This window comes from Engraulis encrasicolus, chromosome 23 (genome assembly GCF_034702125.1).
Source record: "Engraulis encrasicolus isolate BLACKSEA-1 chromosome 23, IST_EnEncr_1.0, whole genome shotgun sequence".
NCBI classification, from domain to species: domain Eukaryota; kingdom Metazoa; phylum Chordata; class Actinopteri; order Clupeiformes; family Engraulidae; genus Engraulis; species Engraulis encrasicolus.
In genome coordinates, this window is record NC_085879.1 from 14,492,541 (window position 1) to 14,509,571 (window position 17,031).

Below are 17,031 nucleotides of genomic sequence, written 5' to 3' on the forward strand. Positions count from 1 at the left end.
AATGGCGGACCATGGAGAAGATCCCCCTTTTCATGTATGAAAAGTGCAATTTTTCCAGTCATAATGAATACTTAGAATTTGATGTTGGTGGTAAGTATTCATGAAAAAGGTAACCCTAGTGAATGGGCAGCATGAATTCTGGAAATAAACAACTAAAAATCTCACACAGTGTCCCTTTAATGCAAAAGTGAGGCCTAAGTATGTAGGCGCCTTTTTTATCTTAAATATGGGCCTAGCAATTTCATGTATTGCATTGCAAAGGCATTTGTGACAGACTCCTTGGTAAGGCGTCACGGACCAAGAGCAGTTCCTGACCTCACTTTGAGAACCCCTGTTGTAAGAGTACATGGCCATATTAGGCTTTTCAGTTGCAACCTAACTCCCACCTGAGATCTTTATCTCTCTAGCTGATGTCAACATGTTTACACAAACATGGCCAGGGCCTCTTCTCAAACATTCTGACTAGTTTAAGATTCAGCACTTTCACACCAATGACCCACGCAATATAAGCATAACTTAACTACTTATCACAGAAAACATCAAAGTGTACAGTACACACACACACATGAACAGACACGCACAAACACATGCACAGAAAAAATGACTATTTTCCAGCGAGTTTGCAAACAAATGTGTTCCATCTAACTCACACCTCAACCTTAAATAGGCAACACTAATCAACTAATCAAGTTAACTAGTAACTAATAAAGTTACAAACAGACACACACACCCACACGGCCTCACATTTTTTTCCATCAAGTCTGCACACAAGTAGATACCGTCTCACGCTAACCTCAACCTCAGATAGGTGGGGGGTGATAGACAAGCCACAAACACACGCATGCAGAAACATATCACAGACAAGCACACACTACAAGCAAGCATTCACACAATCTCACACACACACACACACACACACACACACACACACACACACACAAACAGGCGCTTGCACACACAAACAGGCGCATGCACACAAACACAAAGCACTAAGTTTTCTTCTGCGTGCATGCACAACCCTCACGGCACCCACCCCCCTACATTCAGAGATAAGGAGGAAAAACTGCTCTCACAGTTTCCTGTGAAACAGCAAGTAAACAAGTCCCATCTCACACATACTCCCACCTCAGATGAACTGGTGAAACACACAAGCTAACACACACACACACACACACACACACACACACACACACACACACACACGATAACAATCTAAGCATTTCAACACACCTCCACTAAAAAGACAAATTGCTACGCCTTGTAGACACAGCTGTGAGTGCACTCACACACACGTGCACGCACACGCGCACACGTGCACGCAAACACACGCACACACCAAAGTAACGATATCCTCCAACTTAACCGGCAACAAAGCCCCACCGGCATTATTCTTTCAAAATGCCACTTAATTCCATCCTCACCCAATTGTGGCCCCTTCCATTCTCACTCCCAGACCATTCTGGCCTAACCCCGTCCCCATCTCCATCTCCCCCCTGTCCCACCCCCATGGCACCTCTAGCCAGCCAACCCCACCCCATACCCATTTCCGACACCACTCCAGACCATGCCCCTGTCCCCACTGTGCCAATGTGCCCCTCCCACCCATATCCATTACATCCCATGATACTGTATTCAGCAGACATATTTATCCAAAGGAACTTACAAGAGGACATGTACACCACCTACGTCTGAAGGATACAGCCCATTCCCCATCACCACTGTGCGAGTCCCAACCATATCAATGCCGCAAACGACGACATACAATACATGTACATTAATCAGGCAGTAATGTGTGGGGAGGTACAAGAACAGTTGCCGGAGAAGAGCAGCCAACACACACACACGCGAGCGCACGCACACACACACACGCGGATGTGCACAGACATGCACAGAACACACACACTTTTATACAAAGTGACCTACAAAAGAGGACACATAAACAGCTGCCATTGTGAAAAAGACAGCATGTGTGAAAAAGACAGCAGGCCCCAGTTACTGGAAAGTAGCAGCCACAGCTCCCCCCTCAGGCTCTCTGGGATGCACACACGCATTACACACGCACACACACACACACACGCACGCGCACGCGCACGCGCACGCACACGCACGCACGCACGCACGCACGCACGCACGCACACGCACACGCACACGCACACGCACACGCACACGCACACGCACACACACACACACACACACACACACACACACACACACACACACACACACACACACACACAGCTTCCCTCTCTACTTTTGGATACATAAGCACATGCCCTACATCTCTGCCCCAATGACATTGTGCTACTCCCACTCCTTCCTTTCTTTATCTAGCATCTAGCATCAAATTATTCACCCTTCCCTAAACAAGGAACATGAACGAATACTTTTGGAAAAGTCCCAGCCCCAGTTTAGCGTACTGGAGAAGACCAGGCGGATCTCCTGCCTTGGCCTCTCCGGGATGTGCGTGCACGCACGCGCGCACGCACACACACACACACACACACACACACACACACACACACACACACACACACACACACACGCACGCGCACGCACACGCACACGCACACGCACACGCACGCACACGCACACGCACGCGCACGCACACGCACACGCACACGCACACGCACGCACACGCACACACACACACACACACACACACACTTCAGCGTACCGGAGAAGAGCAGCCAGAGCTCTCCCCTCAGACTCTCTGGGATGCCGTTGAGGACCAGCTCGCGCGTCTTGGAGGTGCGGTACATGCAGACCCCTCGGCCGTACTCGAAGAAGTGGATGTTCCACGCCTCCTCCTTCATCTTCTCTTTGGTCTGCAGCAGCAGAGAGAGGGTGGACATGGAGAGGAGAATTATGAAGAGCAAGGTGAAGTGCAGTGAAAAGTCCCATTTCTGTAGTCACCTAAGTCACGCACTCTACTTCCTGACCATGGGGCCTTAAGTTGCAAAACATTGAATGGAAGTGAACGGGGCGATGGTGAATTCGTGGTGAATATATGGATTTTTAACATTTGGATTGGCGCCACTCATTTCAAGCCCAGTTTTTTAAAAAATTGACTTCCCAGGCCCCATGATGCGACAGGAAGGGGCGGAGAGTTAGGTACCCCATTAGTGTAATGATGGGCAATCTGGATTCAGAAGCTAGAGTCCAGTGCCACATATTCCAACTGACCTAACTAGTTTCCCCTGTCTAATAATTAGGGCACCTGGACAAGTAAAACCAGGTCATTTGGAATCTATAGCCTCTGAATCCAGGTTGCCCATCACTGATTATTACATGGCACATAGCACACACATGGGTAACTGAACTACAGTGTAAAGAAAAGAAAACTTCCCCACAGCAACACTCTACATACATATATTTTGACATTATTAAGTCGTCAGCAAATTTGAAATAAAGCAGTGACTTCACTGCTGAGTCAACTCATTGCTATTCATGTCATTCCCACAATGTCCACAAGGGGGACACGAGGGCAAAAAAAACCTTAAACAGCACAAAAATGGATCATCTTGTCATTGTGGTTACTTTATTGTTAACTCACGGCAAAAATTATTGCACAAAATGGAAACACTGAATCGACTTATATATATCTGAATATAACTGAAAGCAAATTAAGACTGTCACACTCCCTGAACCCTCCATCTTATTTCACCATCCAACAATTCATCCTTCCGTATACCCACAAGGCCAAAGAAGCTTGGACATTGAGCTGTGCATAATGTCTAAAGTGACCACTGACCATTGTGAAAAATCCCATGCACGACTCATTCACACAGCCAGTTATCAATACATCCATTAACCCCTTAAGACACTACCCCTGTTATAAAATAGCGATTACCATAATGGCAATGACCAAGTCGTAATGTATTACTTAAGGAACCTGAGCGCGGTCGTAGTGGTGTAGTACTATGGTAGTTAGTTTTTTAGTGACTTCCAAAATCCCAGTGGCGGGACGTTGTCTGGTGACCAAACATGCCGACATCCGGGTTTTATGGGAACAGTCCCCATTTGGGAATTTTCTGCCCCAATACATTTAATTTGGGATACTTAAAAATGCCCTACGACACGATATGATTCAATTATTGGCCCTAGGACCGATGCAGGGATACATATGGATTATTATTTACACCCCTACATGACAGTGAAACGTGCACTCACAGCCTTGGGGCTCATGTCCTCCTCAGGCGCGTCCTTCTGGTAGATGCTGAGCAGGCCCTGCTTGGCCGTGGGCAGCTCGGGGTTGTAGTGCCGCAGCAGAGTGGGGGGGTCCCCTGCTCCCAGAGACGGGGGGCCCCCTGCTCCCAGGGAGGGGGGGCTGGACGCTGGAGGGGTGGGGGTGGTGGTGGTGGGGCTCGGGGTCTCCTGGGGAAGAGAGGGGTGGAGAAGAAGAAGAAACATGAGGTTTGGTTTAGCATTATGGATAGACAAGTGCTGATTGACAATAAACGTGTTGAAGCTTTTTGAATAGAGAAGAATAATGATCTTGTATAAAAAAAGGGGAATAGGCGAGTTCTGCGCAGGCTTAACATGGTGAAACTAACTGAGTAAGCAGCTGCTCCTTTGCAAAATGAACATTATACATCATCAATCTTTTAACTGTCCACACAGGGAAGTAGGCCCTAACCAGTAGTCTTCCTCGTGTTTGAATCTAAAACACATGGATGTCCCGTGTCATATAAAAAGGATCTTTCACTTTGCACTTTGGAATCAGTGCATCTCAAATTCTTGAAGACTGCCTGCCACAATAAGGAGATCCTTGGTTACGTCCTATCTTCGCACAACTCAAAGTTTATGTTAAATGATGTTAAGTTTCCAGTTTTAAGTTTTGCTCATGTTCGATGACATATAGGTCTTGAATAACTTAAATTGATCCCTGTCTTGAACAGTAGTATTTTGGGTTTGTATCAGAGGTTACAAGTACAGTTAACCACCAGACGTGTCAGTCTCAAGTCTAAGAAAGTTACAAAAAAACCCATTGCTGCACATTTCTTCTTCCCATGACCTCAAAGTAACAGTCATCTTTTCGTATTTGTACCGGTTAGGAATGCAACTATCAAAGGGAACTACAGAGAGACTCCCCACTCCTCTAAATAGGCTTACTGTGTAATTCTAGCCTTTCAAACAGTTACAAGTCCAGATGTCCCCTTCAAACAGTTGCAAGTCCACATTTAATGATTTTGCAAAAAAAACAATTCCCTGATTAGGCTTATCCGGCCTGTTTGACGATTTCCATTTCCATCAACAACAACTGAACTGAAGAACAGCAGAATTGACTGAGCATGACATTTCCTTACAGCAATGCTCTGAGTCACCATAAAAATATCAGAAAAGTAAATGCATTTGTGATTATTAACGACCATCTGATAAACAAAAACACTGAAATACATACAGTACATAGCAGGCTTTTTAACTTTCCTGATCCTTGAAAGATTCACTCATCTGGTTGCAACACACATATGCATCACATGCGAAAATAAAGGCAATGGAGTACAAAGGTTAGAGGGGTCTAGCTAGGTGAGGAGATAAACACCAACAACAACTAAAGAGAAGATAAACAAAAATAAACAACAACTACAATATTTACGAGCACAACTACCACCAGGATGGACTTGGGGTCTTCTGAGGAGGGAGTGGAGTGGAGTAGGACAGGGTGGGAGCGGCAAAAGGACGGGTCACCACAACACCACAACGAACAACCCACCAATCGTTATGACAGTACCTGGTGACTGACAGCTAAATCGGCCAATTGTCGGCTCCAGCGACTGAATGACTGACTCACTGATTGGCCGCTCAGCGGGTCGCCCTCGCTCCACAGGCGGTCGGGCGTGCGCTGCAGGAAGTCGGAGATGCGCTGGACCAGGAAGTCCCGGTCCTTCAGGTTGGCGAAGAGGAAGGTCATCTTGTTCTTGGTGCTGATGGACAGCGGACTGGGCAGCACGCTGCTGCTGTCTGCTTTCTCCACTATGGACACCTGACACACACAGAGAGAAGGTACTGACAATGTCATATGCATGTTTCTACAGGATGGTCAGCTTGTTTTTGGTGCTGTTGGACAAAGAACTGGAAAACACACCTATCCATCTTGTCCAATATTGACACCTGAAAAGGGTGAGAAAAGGGGATATTAAAAAGGTCAAAGTAGAACAAAATAGATATTCTATAACTATATAACTCTATTCCACATGACTCTATTCCCGTCTATATGTTCGACAAGAGAGACTCACACTGTTGCTACTCTGCCTCCTCCACTATGGACACCTGGCATAGCGAGAAGGAAGAGGGAAAGGCAGAGTACCTAGACAGACACACCCCCATGTGGGCATGACAGGTTGTGTTCACACAAGGACTGCCAAAGTAATGTGATAATAGCAGCTGTAGAGTAACAGCTTTAGTAAATGAAGTGTGCCACAGCAAGCAAAATCCCACTATGAATACAGATTGAGTAAGTTGCAACTTATTAAACAAACCAACAAGAAAATAAAAGCAAGTCAAACATATAAAATGATGCGTAAGTGCATAAATGTGTACTGCTTATTCCTCATGAATTCTTCAGTATTCTGTTGTGAATTATTGATGTGTGGATATTACTGCTTTGATCTGAGTAGAGTGCACTCTGCATAAGCTTGAGGTAGTTTACATCTGTGGTGAATATTTATAACGTATTATGTACAGTGTGTGGGTTAAAGGCTTGTGTGTGTGTGTGTGTGTGTGTGTGTGTGTGTGTGTGTGTGTGTGTGTGTGTGTGTGTGTGTGTGTGTGTGTGTGTGTGTGTGTGTGTGTGTGTGTGTGTGTGTGTGTGTGTGTGCGCATGTGTGTGTGTGAGATCAGCGGCATTTATTACGAAGCAGGGTTATTTGTTACTTCGAGAGTAACTTGATCACGTGCTGTGTAACTTCCCGATTAACCTATTCTAAAAAGATGGATATGTTGAACCAAGGTATGCTGCCATGGCAATTTGCTCTACATTTCGAAACTGGTCTTGGCAGTTTATGTTCTTGGTTAAGTTCGGGTTTAGCTACTCTGTGTCAGAAATCTCAAAACAGATTGGTCCAGTGAGTGAGGATAATTCCACTGCCTGAAGGCGCACAACACATTCTAAAAATCTTCAGCTCCTACCGACGAACGTTGTCACACTCGCATATTAATTTACAATCATTTGCCATTGCAGAGTTGGTTCGTTATGCCCCGTTACTGTATTTTGAACAGACATTACCAATCTAACTTTGCATGGGTGCGTGTGTGCATGCACGCACTCACATGCACATATAGTGTATGTGTGTGTATGTGTGTGTGTGTGTGTGTGTGTGTGTGTGTGTGTGTGTGTGTGTGTGTGTGTGTGTGTGTGTGTGTGTGTGTGTGTGTGTGTGTGTGTGTGTGCGGGTGTGTCTCCACATGTCTCCCCGTCTGATGAGCTGGTCCGTGTGAATAATGTGTGTGTGTTTGCGGCTGTTCGCATCTCATCGTGTCTCCCCTCACCTCCCGTAGGGAGATGATGAGCTGGTGTGTGTGAATGTTTATAGTCTGTGTGAATGTGTGTGTGTGTGTGTGTGTGTGTGTGTGTGTGTGTGTGTGTGTGTGTGTGTGTGTGTGTGTGTGTGTGTGTGTGTGTGTGTGTGTGTGTGTGTGTGTGTGTGTGTGTGTGTGTGTGTGTGTGTGTGCGTCTCCCCTCACCTCCCGTAGTGGGATGATGAGCTGGCACATGTCCTCCTCGCGGCTGGCGAAACAGATGTAGTTGTTGGAGACGAACATCTGGCCCACCACGTGCATCTTGGCGAAGGGCGTCCACAGCGTGCAGTCCGTGTGGCCGTCCAGGCGCTCGTCCTGCGTCAGCCGGAACAGCGCCCGGTACCGCTCGTTCTTCGCCCGCGCGTCTAGATCCCTAACAGGTGGACATAAAAGAAAGGTCACACTTTGCCTGATGAAGACCTGAAGGTCGAAACGTTCGCTCTACTACATAATCACAGCAGACAAGCAGTGTTGCAGACTTTATTCTTATTCTTTTTCACTTAGATTTACTCTCATTGTCCTGCACCTGACCCATCATGCGGGATGTGCACTCCCTAACAGGTGGACATAAAAGAAAGGTCAACATAATAACATTGATATGTTGACTTAACAGTATCGTTCTTTGCCTGCGTGTCAAGGGCCCCATGGACATAACAAAAAACGTCACTATAATAACATCATCATAATAATAATCAAATATCCCCTTAAGTGTTTTCACTTCCTCTTAGAGTGTCATTCTTCGAACGTACATCCGTGTCCCCCACAGGTGGACATAACAATGAAATAAAAAAAAAACCATCAACATAGTTCTGTGAAATGTCCAGTATAGCCATTACACTTTCTTGATTTTACAGTGTCATTCTTTGCCTGCACGTCTAAGTCCCTATATGACGACTATATGATCATAATAATACCCTCAATAATGAAATAATGAAATGTGCGCTTTGGTGGTAACACTTTCTTGATTTGACAGTGTCTTTCTTCGCACGCAAGTCCAGGGGTGTATTACAAGAACATGCTTACAGTTGAGGACGATATACGAGTAGTGGTAACCGAGTTTACAGAAAAAGCTCAGGAATTGTAAGGGAAGCTGATCATGACAAAGACAAACTGTGTTTGTGCCATCATCGGCAAACTGTTTTGTTTTATCTTTGTGCAAAAAAAACAGAAGACAAAAAAAAACTGTCTTTGTAAGAGGGAAGGGAACATCTCTATTTTGAAACAAGGCCATAAATAAAAAGCCCAGGAATAAAATCAATGAAGCGCTCCAGAGACAAGGAAGAAGATGTAAGTTGATTTGCTCTTCACATAAAAGGATACAAAAAAAAGAAAAGCAAAATATAAAACCTAATCACATACTCCCTCTTTCTCCTCCACGTTGTCCTTTACCTCTGTAATGTTTTGTAGTGCTGTTTGTTAGTTGTATAATTGAGATTTATTGAGCGGTGGCATAATAAGCCATGTCCTTCACTCTCCGTGGCTTGCCCTTAAAGCAAAGTCATTTTGTTCAATGTATGTGCCGATGGTCTGACTGCCAAATGTGAAATGGCCATGCAGTAAAGTCCGAGTCTAAATCCTGTGTGTTCAATCTCATGTTTGTGGCGCAGAAGAGGAACCTGTTAGAAATCAGCTTGAGCTCAAGTCAGACCCCATTAACTCAAAGAGACTTGTTATATTTCAATCTTTTCTGTGCAATAATGATAACGTAAAAAGTAAGTACCTTTTAGGGGGAAAAAATCCCTTGGGATTTGAGTGTCATGCTAGGGTCTGATTTAATTTACGGAAATAAATTAGCTTCCTTAATGAGCAAGTACTTATAAACACAGACGCTGCATCGTTTTAGAACTCGGTCCAACTGGGATTGTGTGTTAAGTGTCTATCTGGATGATCTCATTAAACTTTTGAATGGCCTTTACACTTCTGTGTGGTCTGTGAGGTAGGTCTGAGGGGAAGGGTATTAAATATGGAAGTTGTTGGATGTGTCAGCTGCATGGCTTTCGTCTGTATTTTGTTACAACAGGAAGGCTGTGTGCACATCCCACATCCATATGCAAGGCAAAAAAAGGTCTGCACACTTGGACGTCGTCATCTTACCATACTGCTATATTTTGAAAGGTCATTCTATGTACTTAAAAAAAAAGAAAAAAACATAAACCAAGAAAACAAAAAGACTGAGTGTGCTAGGACTTTTTTCCCACTGCATTTCTACTATATTTACTGTATATGCCAAAAGGTTATTCTATTTTGTACTATAAACTGAGAAACGACTATGTAGAAAAAGGATGTTGGAAGTGTGCTGGGTGGGAGCATTTTTCTGCTGGATTTTGCCGTGCTGTACAAAAGTGAGTGATCAGCGGAACAAAGTCAGCCAACTTCCCGTGAGGTTTCCCAACGTTAAGCCTGACCTGCAGCTCGTACGACACACAGGGAAGTTCAAGCATGTGACACAGACAGAACACAAACAAGGGCAGACACGACAGGTCATGCTGTAGCACTGATTTACTGTGCTCATTGTCCCAAAACATTGAGTGTAGTGTAGGGTGATGTGGAAGTGTGTGTGTGTGTGTGTGTGTGTGTGTGTGTGTGTGTGTGTGTGTGTGTGTGTGTGTGTGTGTGTGTGTGTGTGTGTGTGTGTGTGTGTGTGTGTGTGTGTGTGTGTGTGTGTGTGTGTGTGTGTGTGTGTGTGTGTGTGACTGTGTGTGTGACTCAGCAAGAACATGAATGTGTATTTATTTATTTATCTGTGGGACAGCCACTCAGGTCTCATAAAACGTATTGACAGCACTCTCCAGCCAATCAATTTCATTAAAGGGCACCCATTTACAGTAAAGCCAATGTAAAGCTTTACATATGCACGCACGCACGCACGCACGCACGCACGCACGCACGCACGCACGCACGCACCCCTTTGGACATTTTAATTAGGCTAACAGCAGCGGCCAGTCTGAGAAAGAGATCAGCGCCGTTTCAGCTACATCCTGCATCCTGTCAGAAGTACCTCAGCTCTTTATGTCAAACAGTCGACCCTCCATCAAGAAGGGTCTTTACACCACGAATGACCAACGATGAATGACACCACAAATGACGAGTGAGCCGAATTTGGCAAGAACCCCTTGCATTTTATGGGAAGGTAGATACCGATTCGCATCTCCGAATTTGAGAAATTCCAATTGAAAACATAATGAAAGCAGTGACTTCATAGCCAACACTTAATCATGTTGCATGCAGGCTGTAACCATTCTGAAGTCCCTGTTACAGTACAATAGATGCACGGTCACAGAAATTCTAGAACGTCTTCAGGGGCATGCTTAAAGCCTGGCTCAAACTACACGACTATCGCACCGATTCTCGGCTGAAAACCCCCCTTACGACAATCGCTGGAACGTTACCCCCCAGGACCATCGCAAGCGATTGTCGGGAAAGATTTCCTCGTTGTGAGCGACGTTCTAAGATAGAACTTTGGCAGCTCAAAGAGTCGCCGATCGCAAATCGTAGAAATCAAACAGTGTTTGATATTTGCGACTGGAAATAGAACGTCGGGCATTGTCTCGGTGGCTGCGAGCAGCGACAAGATTGACAGTTGCGATTCTCTTCTAGTGTGCGGTGCACCCCGACGCCAAAATCGGACACACAATCGCTAGTCGTGTAGTTTGAGCCTGGCTTTACAGACCTTTCACTAACTGAAAGAGTACACTATGCAAAGATTAAGTAACCACTTCCGCAGAATTTTCCTTAGTCAAGGCGGTGGGGAATTAACCAGTATTAGTGACACATGATTGTCATGATCAGAAAGGCAATGTTGTGCAGTTTTATATGACATAAATGAAAAACCCTGAAAGTAACTCTTTTTGGTGAAGCGACTTGAGAAATTGCATTCACAACACAATATAGGACTAAGTGAAGGACGTAGGTGTTTGTTTCCAAGGTGACCTTAACATTTAACTGCTGGGGGAAAACTTGCTGTGCATACCTCATCAGGGATGAGATAGTCTTGAGTGTCTTTGCAGGGTTTGGGCAGCGTTGCAGAGGAGCAGTTGCATGCCAATGGTGGCCAGCTGTGCGTGCGTGTGTGTGTGTGTGTGTGTGTGTGTGTGTGTGTGTGTGTGTGTGTGTGTGTGTGTGTGTGTGTGTGTGTGTGTGTGTGTGTGTGTGTGTAAACTGGTGTTTCTCCATGGGGCTCTATGGCCCCCTGGAGGGCATTAGGGAATCCCAGGAGGGGCGTTGAGAGGTGGGGTGAGGCGGGGGGATGCTCAGATGCAAATGAATGGGTAAGGTATTAGTCTATTCAATTTTTTACTAAGGGGGGAGTTGGTAGGCTTATTAAATGGTCAGAGGGTCGTTGGGAGCCTTACCTCTTGAGCGCTGAGACGTTCTTGAGTGTCTTGCAGGGCTTGGGCAGCGTGCGGTCGGCGGCGAAGCCCTCGTTGTCCAGCAGCTGTCGCATGGCGATGGTGGCCAGCTGCTCCATCAGCTTGAAGGTGTCGTTGATGTTCAGGAACATAGAGAAGAAGTGCTGCGTGTCGCGCGTGCTCACCCGCACGCTCTCGGGGAACACCAGCGTGGCGTTCTTCTCCAGCTGCGTGACGTCTGTCCACGGCACGATCAGGGTCACTAGAAAAGAGGAAAGAAGATTCAGAGTGAGGTTTTTTTTGTCATTCCCATCCTTGTCCTCCTGTTCATGACTGATGAAAGTACAAGCAGAGATTCTTAAGGTATATAGAGATATGCCAATGTAATAGGTTGCTATGGGCACCTAACATGACCAGGTTCCGGTCTGCCTAAAGGGGCGTGTCATAATACTCCTAGCATTGAATAGAACAGTCCTTAGGTCTGCCTAGGTCTGCCTAAAGGGGGATTTCCCCCTCCTCCCCCTTGCAATAATAGAACCCGGAAACAATGGGCCAATGGAACCTCTCTCTCTCTACTCTCTCTGGTACAAGTCTGAATGAGGTGTTCCTCATCTTGGTTTGCAGCTCTATGGGTTAATTCCATTATCCTGACTCCTATCCTCGACCTCTGTTTGTGGCCTTGAGCTTTGCCGACAGCCCTCCACCATGGAGAAAACCAAGTTTCCCCGCTGTCAGCCTGGCCACAACCACTTTTGGTTGTGCTGTGGCACACTGAATACAGTACAGCAATCTGCCCATGAAGACCCAGAGAGAGAGAGAGAGAGAGAGAGAGAGAGAGAGAGAGAGAGAGAGAGAGAGCGAGAGCGAGAGCGAGAGCAAGAGAGAGAGAGAGAGAGAGAGAGAGAGAGAGACAGAGAGAGACAGAGAGAGAGAAAGAGAGAGTAAGGAAGTAAGGAAGTAGGAAGAGTATCGGCAGAGAGTATCTTCACTCATAACTAATCCAAATGCTTGGACAATGCAATGCAAGACATTTTGCTGCAGCTGGGTCACATCCATTCACTGCTCTATCAGGGTCATTGTGAGGGCAGAGAAGGGATTTAGACACGGGGAAATATCTTTTGTCTCTATTGGATCCCCATCCAATGCAATCAGGTTAGCTACGGAGGAATTTAAACAGTGTGGAAATATCAGTACCCAGCATTCATACATTAATGCCTAAGGTCCCCATTCATAACCAATGTCAGAATTTTGGTTTGGGGCGTGACATTCTTTTCCAGCCGGATCACGTCTGCCCACTTTACTATCAGGGTCACTGTGGAGGGAGTTGATAAGAGACAAAAACAGATTTAAGGTGGGAGTTATTCATTTATTGGATCTCTATCATTTCCCCTGTCCAACTATCTTCACTGCACCACCTGGGACCCTATGGATAGCTTAGGCAGAAGGAAGCATTATGTAGACATCTACTAAGTTGGATTCTTAGTAAGACGAAATGAGACATTTATGAGGTTTTGCACTACTGGCGTAAATATAGAACACCCACAGGCAACACCACCACCACTAACAAATGTGTAACTGTGTGCAGTGCATATTAAATTTCTGTACGAAGTGCACAAAATGACATTGTTTGCACGCTGTGCTTGAAAATAGGATATGGCCTAACACAAATGGAATGTCATTATGTAAACCCCAAAATGGGGTTTGTTCCACGGGCTAAATTTGAAGTTCGGCTTTTGAAATCTTGATTAGGCATGCATGTCATGATTAACCTTCCGCAATCAACCAACATAGCCTCACGCTGTTCCGTCATTGGGCTGCTGTAATATTTGTTGAAAAGCCTTTACTACCATAGCACTACACATGGCTATGATGACATTACACAAAGTCTTTAGTAATACATTACGACTTGGTCATTGCCTTTGTGGGCAGGGGAGCCGACAGGGGGGGATAAAGGGGTCATTTGTCCCGGGCCCAGGTAGAGAGGGGGCCCAAAATTGGGTGTCCATTACACTGTATGTATTGGATAGGGGGCCCTTTCAGATGACTTTGTCCAGGCACAGCAAAAGCCGTCAGCGGCCCCGATTCTGGCAACAGCCATTTATAACAGGGGGCAGAATTGAATAGGGGAAAGCAGCAACAGAGTGTGAGTTAGTGTATTCACTGTGGCCCCAACGCACCATAATCTTTTTTTTTTTTCTTTGCTGCATCACCCGGCCCTATAAGGAAGGGGGGGGCAGGAGGTGGAGGAAATTAGGAGGAAGTGTCCTGAATCCCTCCAGTGTCAGAGTCCCTGGAGTGAGGCAGCCTTGACTGCAACCTGCCGCAATATGTACACACGGCTGGACTGGCTCAGCATGGCTCGGTGCAGTATATCAAAGGAAGGCTAAAAACACTTCACCAGACTATGTAAAAGGCCATAAGGAAAAGGAGTATGACTACATGTGTGAAAGTGTCTGTGTGTCAGACTTATAAATGCAGTGATCACTGATGTAAGCAAGATATACACGTAGGATACAACAGTAGAAGTCCTGAATTAAAGACGTAAGTAATGAAAGTAATGACTTAAATAAGTTGCCAGAATATGACAGTAAGGGAGTGGGCGGAGAGAGACAGAGAGACCGAGAGAGACAGAGAGAGACAGAGAGAGACAGAGAGACAGAGAGACACAGACAGAGTGAGACGCACTGAGACAGTGAGAGGAGGAAGGGCAGGGAGGGGTGGTGGTGGTGATGGTGATGGTAATAGCGAGCCATTCAAGACAGAGCAAGACAGAGCGACTGTGTTATCAGGTTGAGCAGCAGCAGGAGGAAACCCTCATGCAGCCACAGCAGCAGACAAAGCCACTCAGAGAGCCCCAGTGCATTAGGCCTAATTACATTTCCCGGGGGAATTCACAGAAAGTAACCAGTGCTGCGCTGCCTTGTGTTGCGTTATGAGGCGAGGTGTTCATCCCCTTGGCTGACTTAGTCATATGAAAAGAAATACGTGAAACTCACAAAATGTTCATATATGGTTAAAAAAGTCAAACATGGCGGTGGTGGCTCAATTGGTAGAGAAGCCTGTTCGACAACCAGAAAGTTGCAGGTTCAAGCCACGCTCTGTCTGACCCCAAATCGATGTGTCCTTGAGCAAGATACTTAACTGTAAGTTGCTCCTGGTGGCAGGGTGGTACCTTGCGTGGAAGCCACGGCCACCAGTGTGTGAATGTGAGTGTGAATGGGTGAATGTGAGAGCTCCAAGGAGTGGAAAAGCAAAATATGAACGCAGACCAAATTATCATTTCTGACTTTCCTCATGTATGATTAAAGCACTCATGCGGAATTATACATTCAATCTAGCATGTTTATACTGCAACACATAAACATTGTTGATGGAACGTGTATGTATGCTGCCTGTGTGCTTATGGAACGATATTATTAGCTATAAAAAGTGACTGGTGTGGAATTTGAAGACTAGCGGGTGTTCTATTGCGCTATAAGGTGAGGATTTCATCCCCCTGGCTTGGCCAATAAATGTAATACTTACAAGATGTTTCATTAAAGGGACACTCCACCCATTTGCATTAGGCTTTCCATTGCCAGACACCCAGTCATACTTTTGAATGGTTGTGCAACACTCTCTCAATTCCCCCTGAGACAGGAGAAATCCGTATTCACCTCTTAACACTTCCTCCTACAATGATGTAAACATCGTCATTTTGCATCATTGTAGGAGGAAGTGTGAGAGAGGTGAATTTCTGTTGAGACTACAAGCCTTTTTCCCACCCTTTCAACCCTGCCCATAGGGGATTGGACCTAATGCGCTAACAGACCTATCACAGATCATTGTGCCAGTGCTTTTGAAATCACTGGCATTAGGCTCATACGACTTTGATTGTGTCGATGGATGGAGACAACACACGTGAGCGAGAACTTGTTGTCACGATGTGGGTGGTATTAAATAAAGTGCATATAAAGTCGGCCACAAATATGAACAAGACAATGAGCTCGCACCAGTTTGATCTACAAACGCATCACGTGTGATGTGTGGGGGTCAGGTGGAGAGGAGGAGCTAAAGTGGGGACCTGCGCAAACTTGTGTAGGGGTGTGAGACAAGACTCATGCACATATGTGAGTGAGTTGTCGACCAACCAGTTCATGGGAGCGTGACCTCGGAGGCAGTCTGCAGGCGAGCATCGACGGGGATAAGCAACTGCAGGGGTTGCAAGATCTGACTGCAGTCGCATTCATTCCATGATAGTTTGACACCATGTGACATGTCACCTCGTCGACGCAACAGGACCGAAAATTTGTTTGAAATTTTGACTGAGCGTTTGACAGGAAACCTAACCACCATGCAGCATTTTCACCCAGAGTGCATTGCTGTCTAAATGCGCATGCTTGCGTCGACGAGAAATGGAATGACCTTAGTGACCATCAGCCAGTACACTCTCGTGGGTATGGCCTGGGTGTGGCCTGTGGAACTTGAGCATTGCAATGCATTGTGGGGATTGTTGTCACAAATCCAAAAGCACTAAAAAGTAATTTTCCGCCTTTTCTCAGCCAAGAAGGCTTCAAATGAGAAATTTAAGCTACTATTCTACTACATATATTACCCACTTTCAATACATTTTCATGTCTCCACCGGTTGAATGCCCCTTTAATGGTTTTGACAGAAGTGTCCCATTTCCCATATAAGGCACACATACACAATCACACATTCCATCTACAATACTTGCATTGTAACAACATATAAACATTCTTGATGGAACCTGTATATGCGCTTACTATAAGCACACTATAAAGGTGATCTCTGTGGAATTTACAGAGCAGTAATGAGCGCTGTGCTGTGTTATAAGACGGAGTGCTCATCACCCTGGTTTAGTCATCTTGCCTCAATCACTTTCCCCGTTTCCCCCCTACTCCCTCGTTCTCGTAAGAAAAAGGCTCATTCATATTCATTCAGTGACTCACCACCATCACGGCAGCTTCCGACATCTCATCGCATTTCCTTGTGACAGAAAACTGTGTGCAATGAAAATGTCGTCGAATTCCTGGAATAGTGGCTTGTATACATGCTGAGTGACTGGACAGGCAACAGTGGTATAGCCTTGTAATGCGCACGGTTCCGCCTGAGCAGTGGTTCTCAACCTTTGTCGAACAAACATCCCCTTGACCTCATCATA

At 45.7% G+C, this 17,031-nt stretch overlaps 1 protein-coding gene across 1 annotated transcript in view; it reads right to left on the reverse strand.

Annotated features, from left to right (window-relative positions):
• The window catches only part of LOC134439890 (TBC1 domain family member 9B), a 42,408-nt gene that overhangs the window by 18,129 nt on the left and 7,248 nt on the right, over positions 1-17,031 (reverse strand). The window contains exons 5-9 of the mRNA XM_063189801.1: positions 11,871-12,129; positions 7,684-7,891; positions 5,792-5,983; positions 4,171-4,374; positions 2,675-2,825 (exon numbers count right to left, since the gene is read on the reverse strand). Coding sequence (XP_063045871.1) covers positions 2,675-2,825; positions 4,171-4,374; positions 5,792-5,983; positions 7,684-7,891; positions 11,871-12,129 — 1,014 coding nt within the window. The remainder of the gene's footprint in view (positions 1-2,674; positions 2,826-4,170; positions 4,375-5,791; positions 5,984-7,683; positions 7,892-11,870; positions 12,130-17,031) is intronic.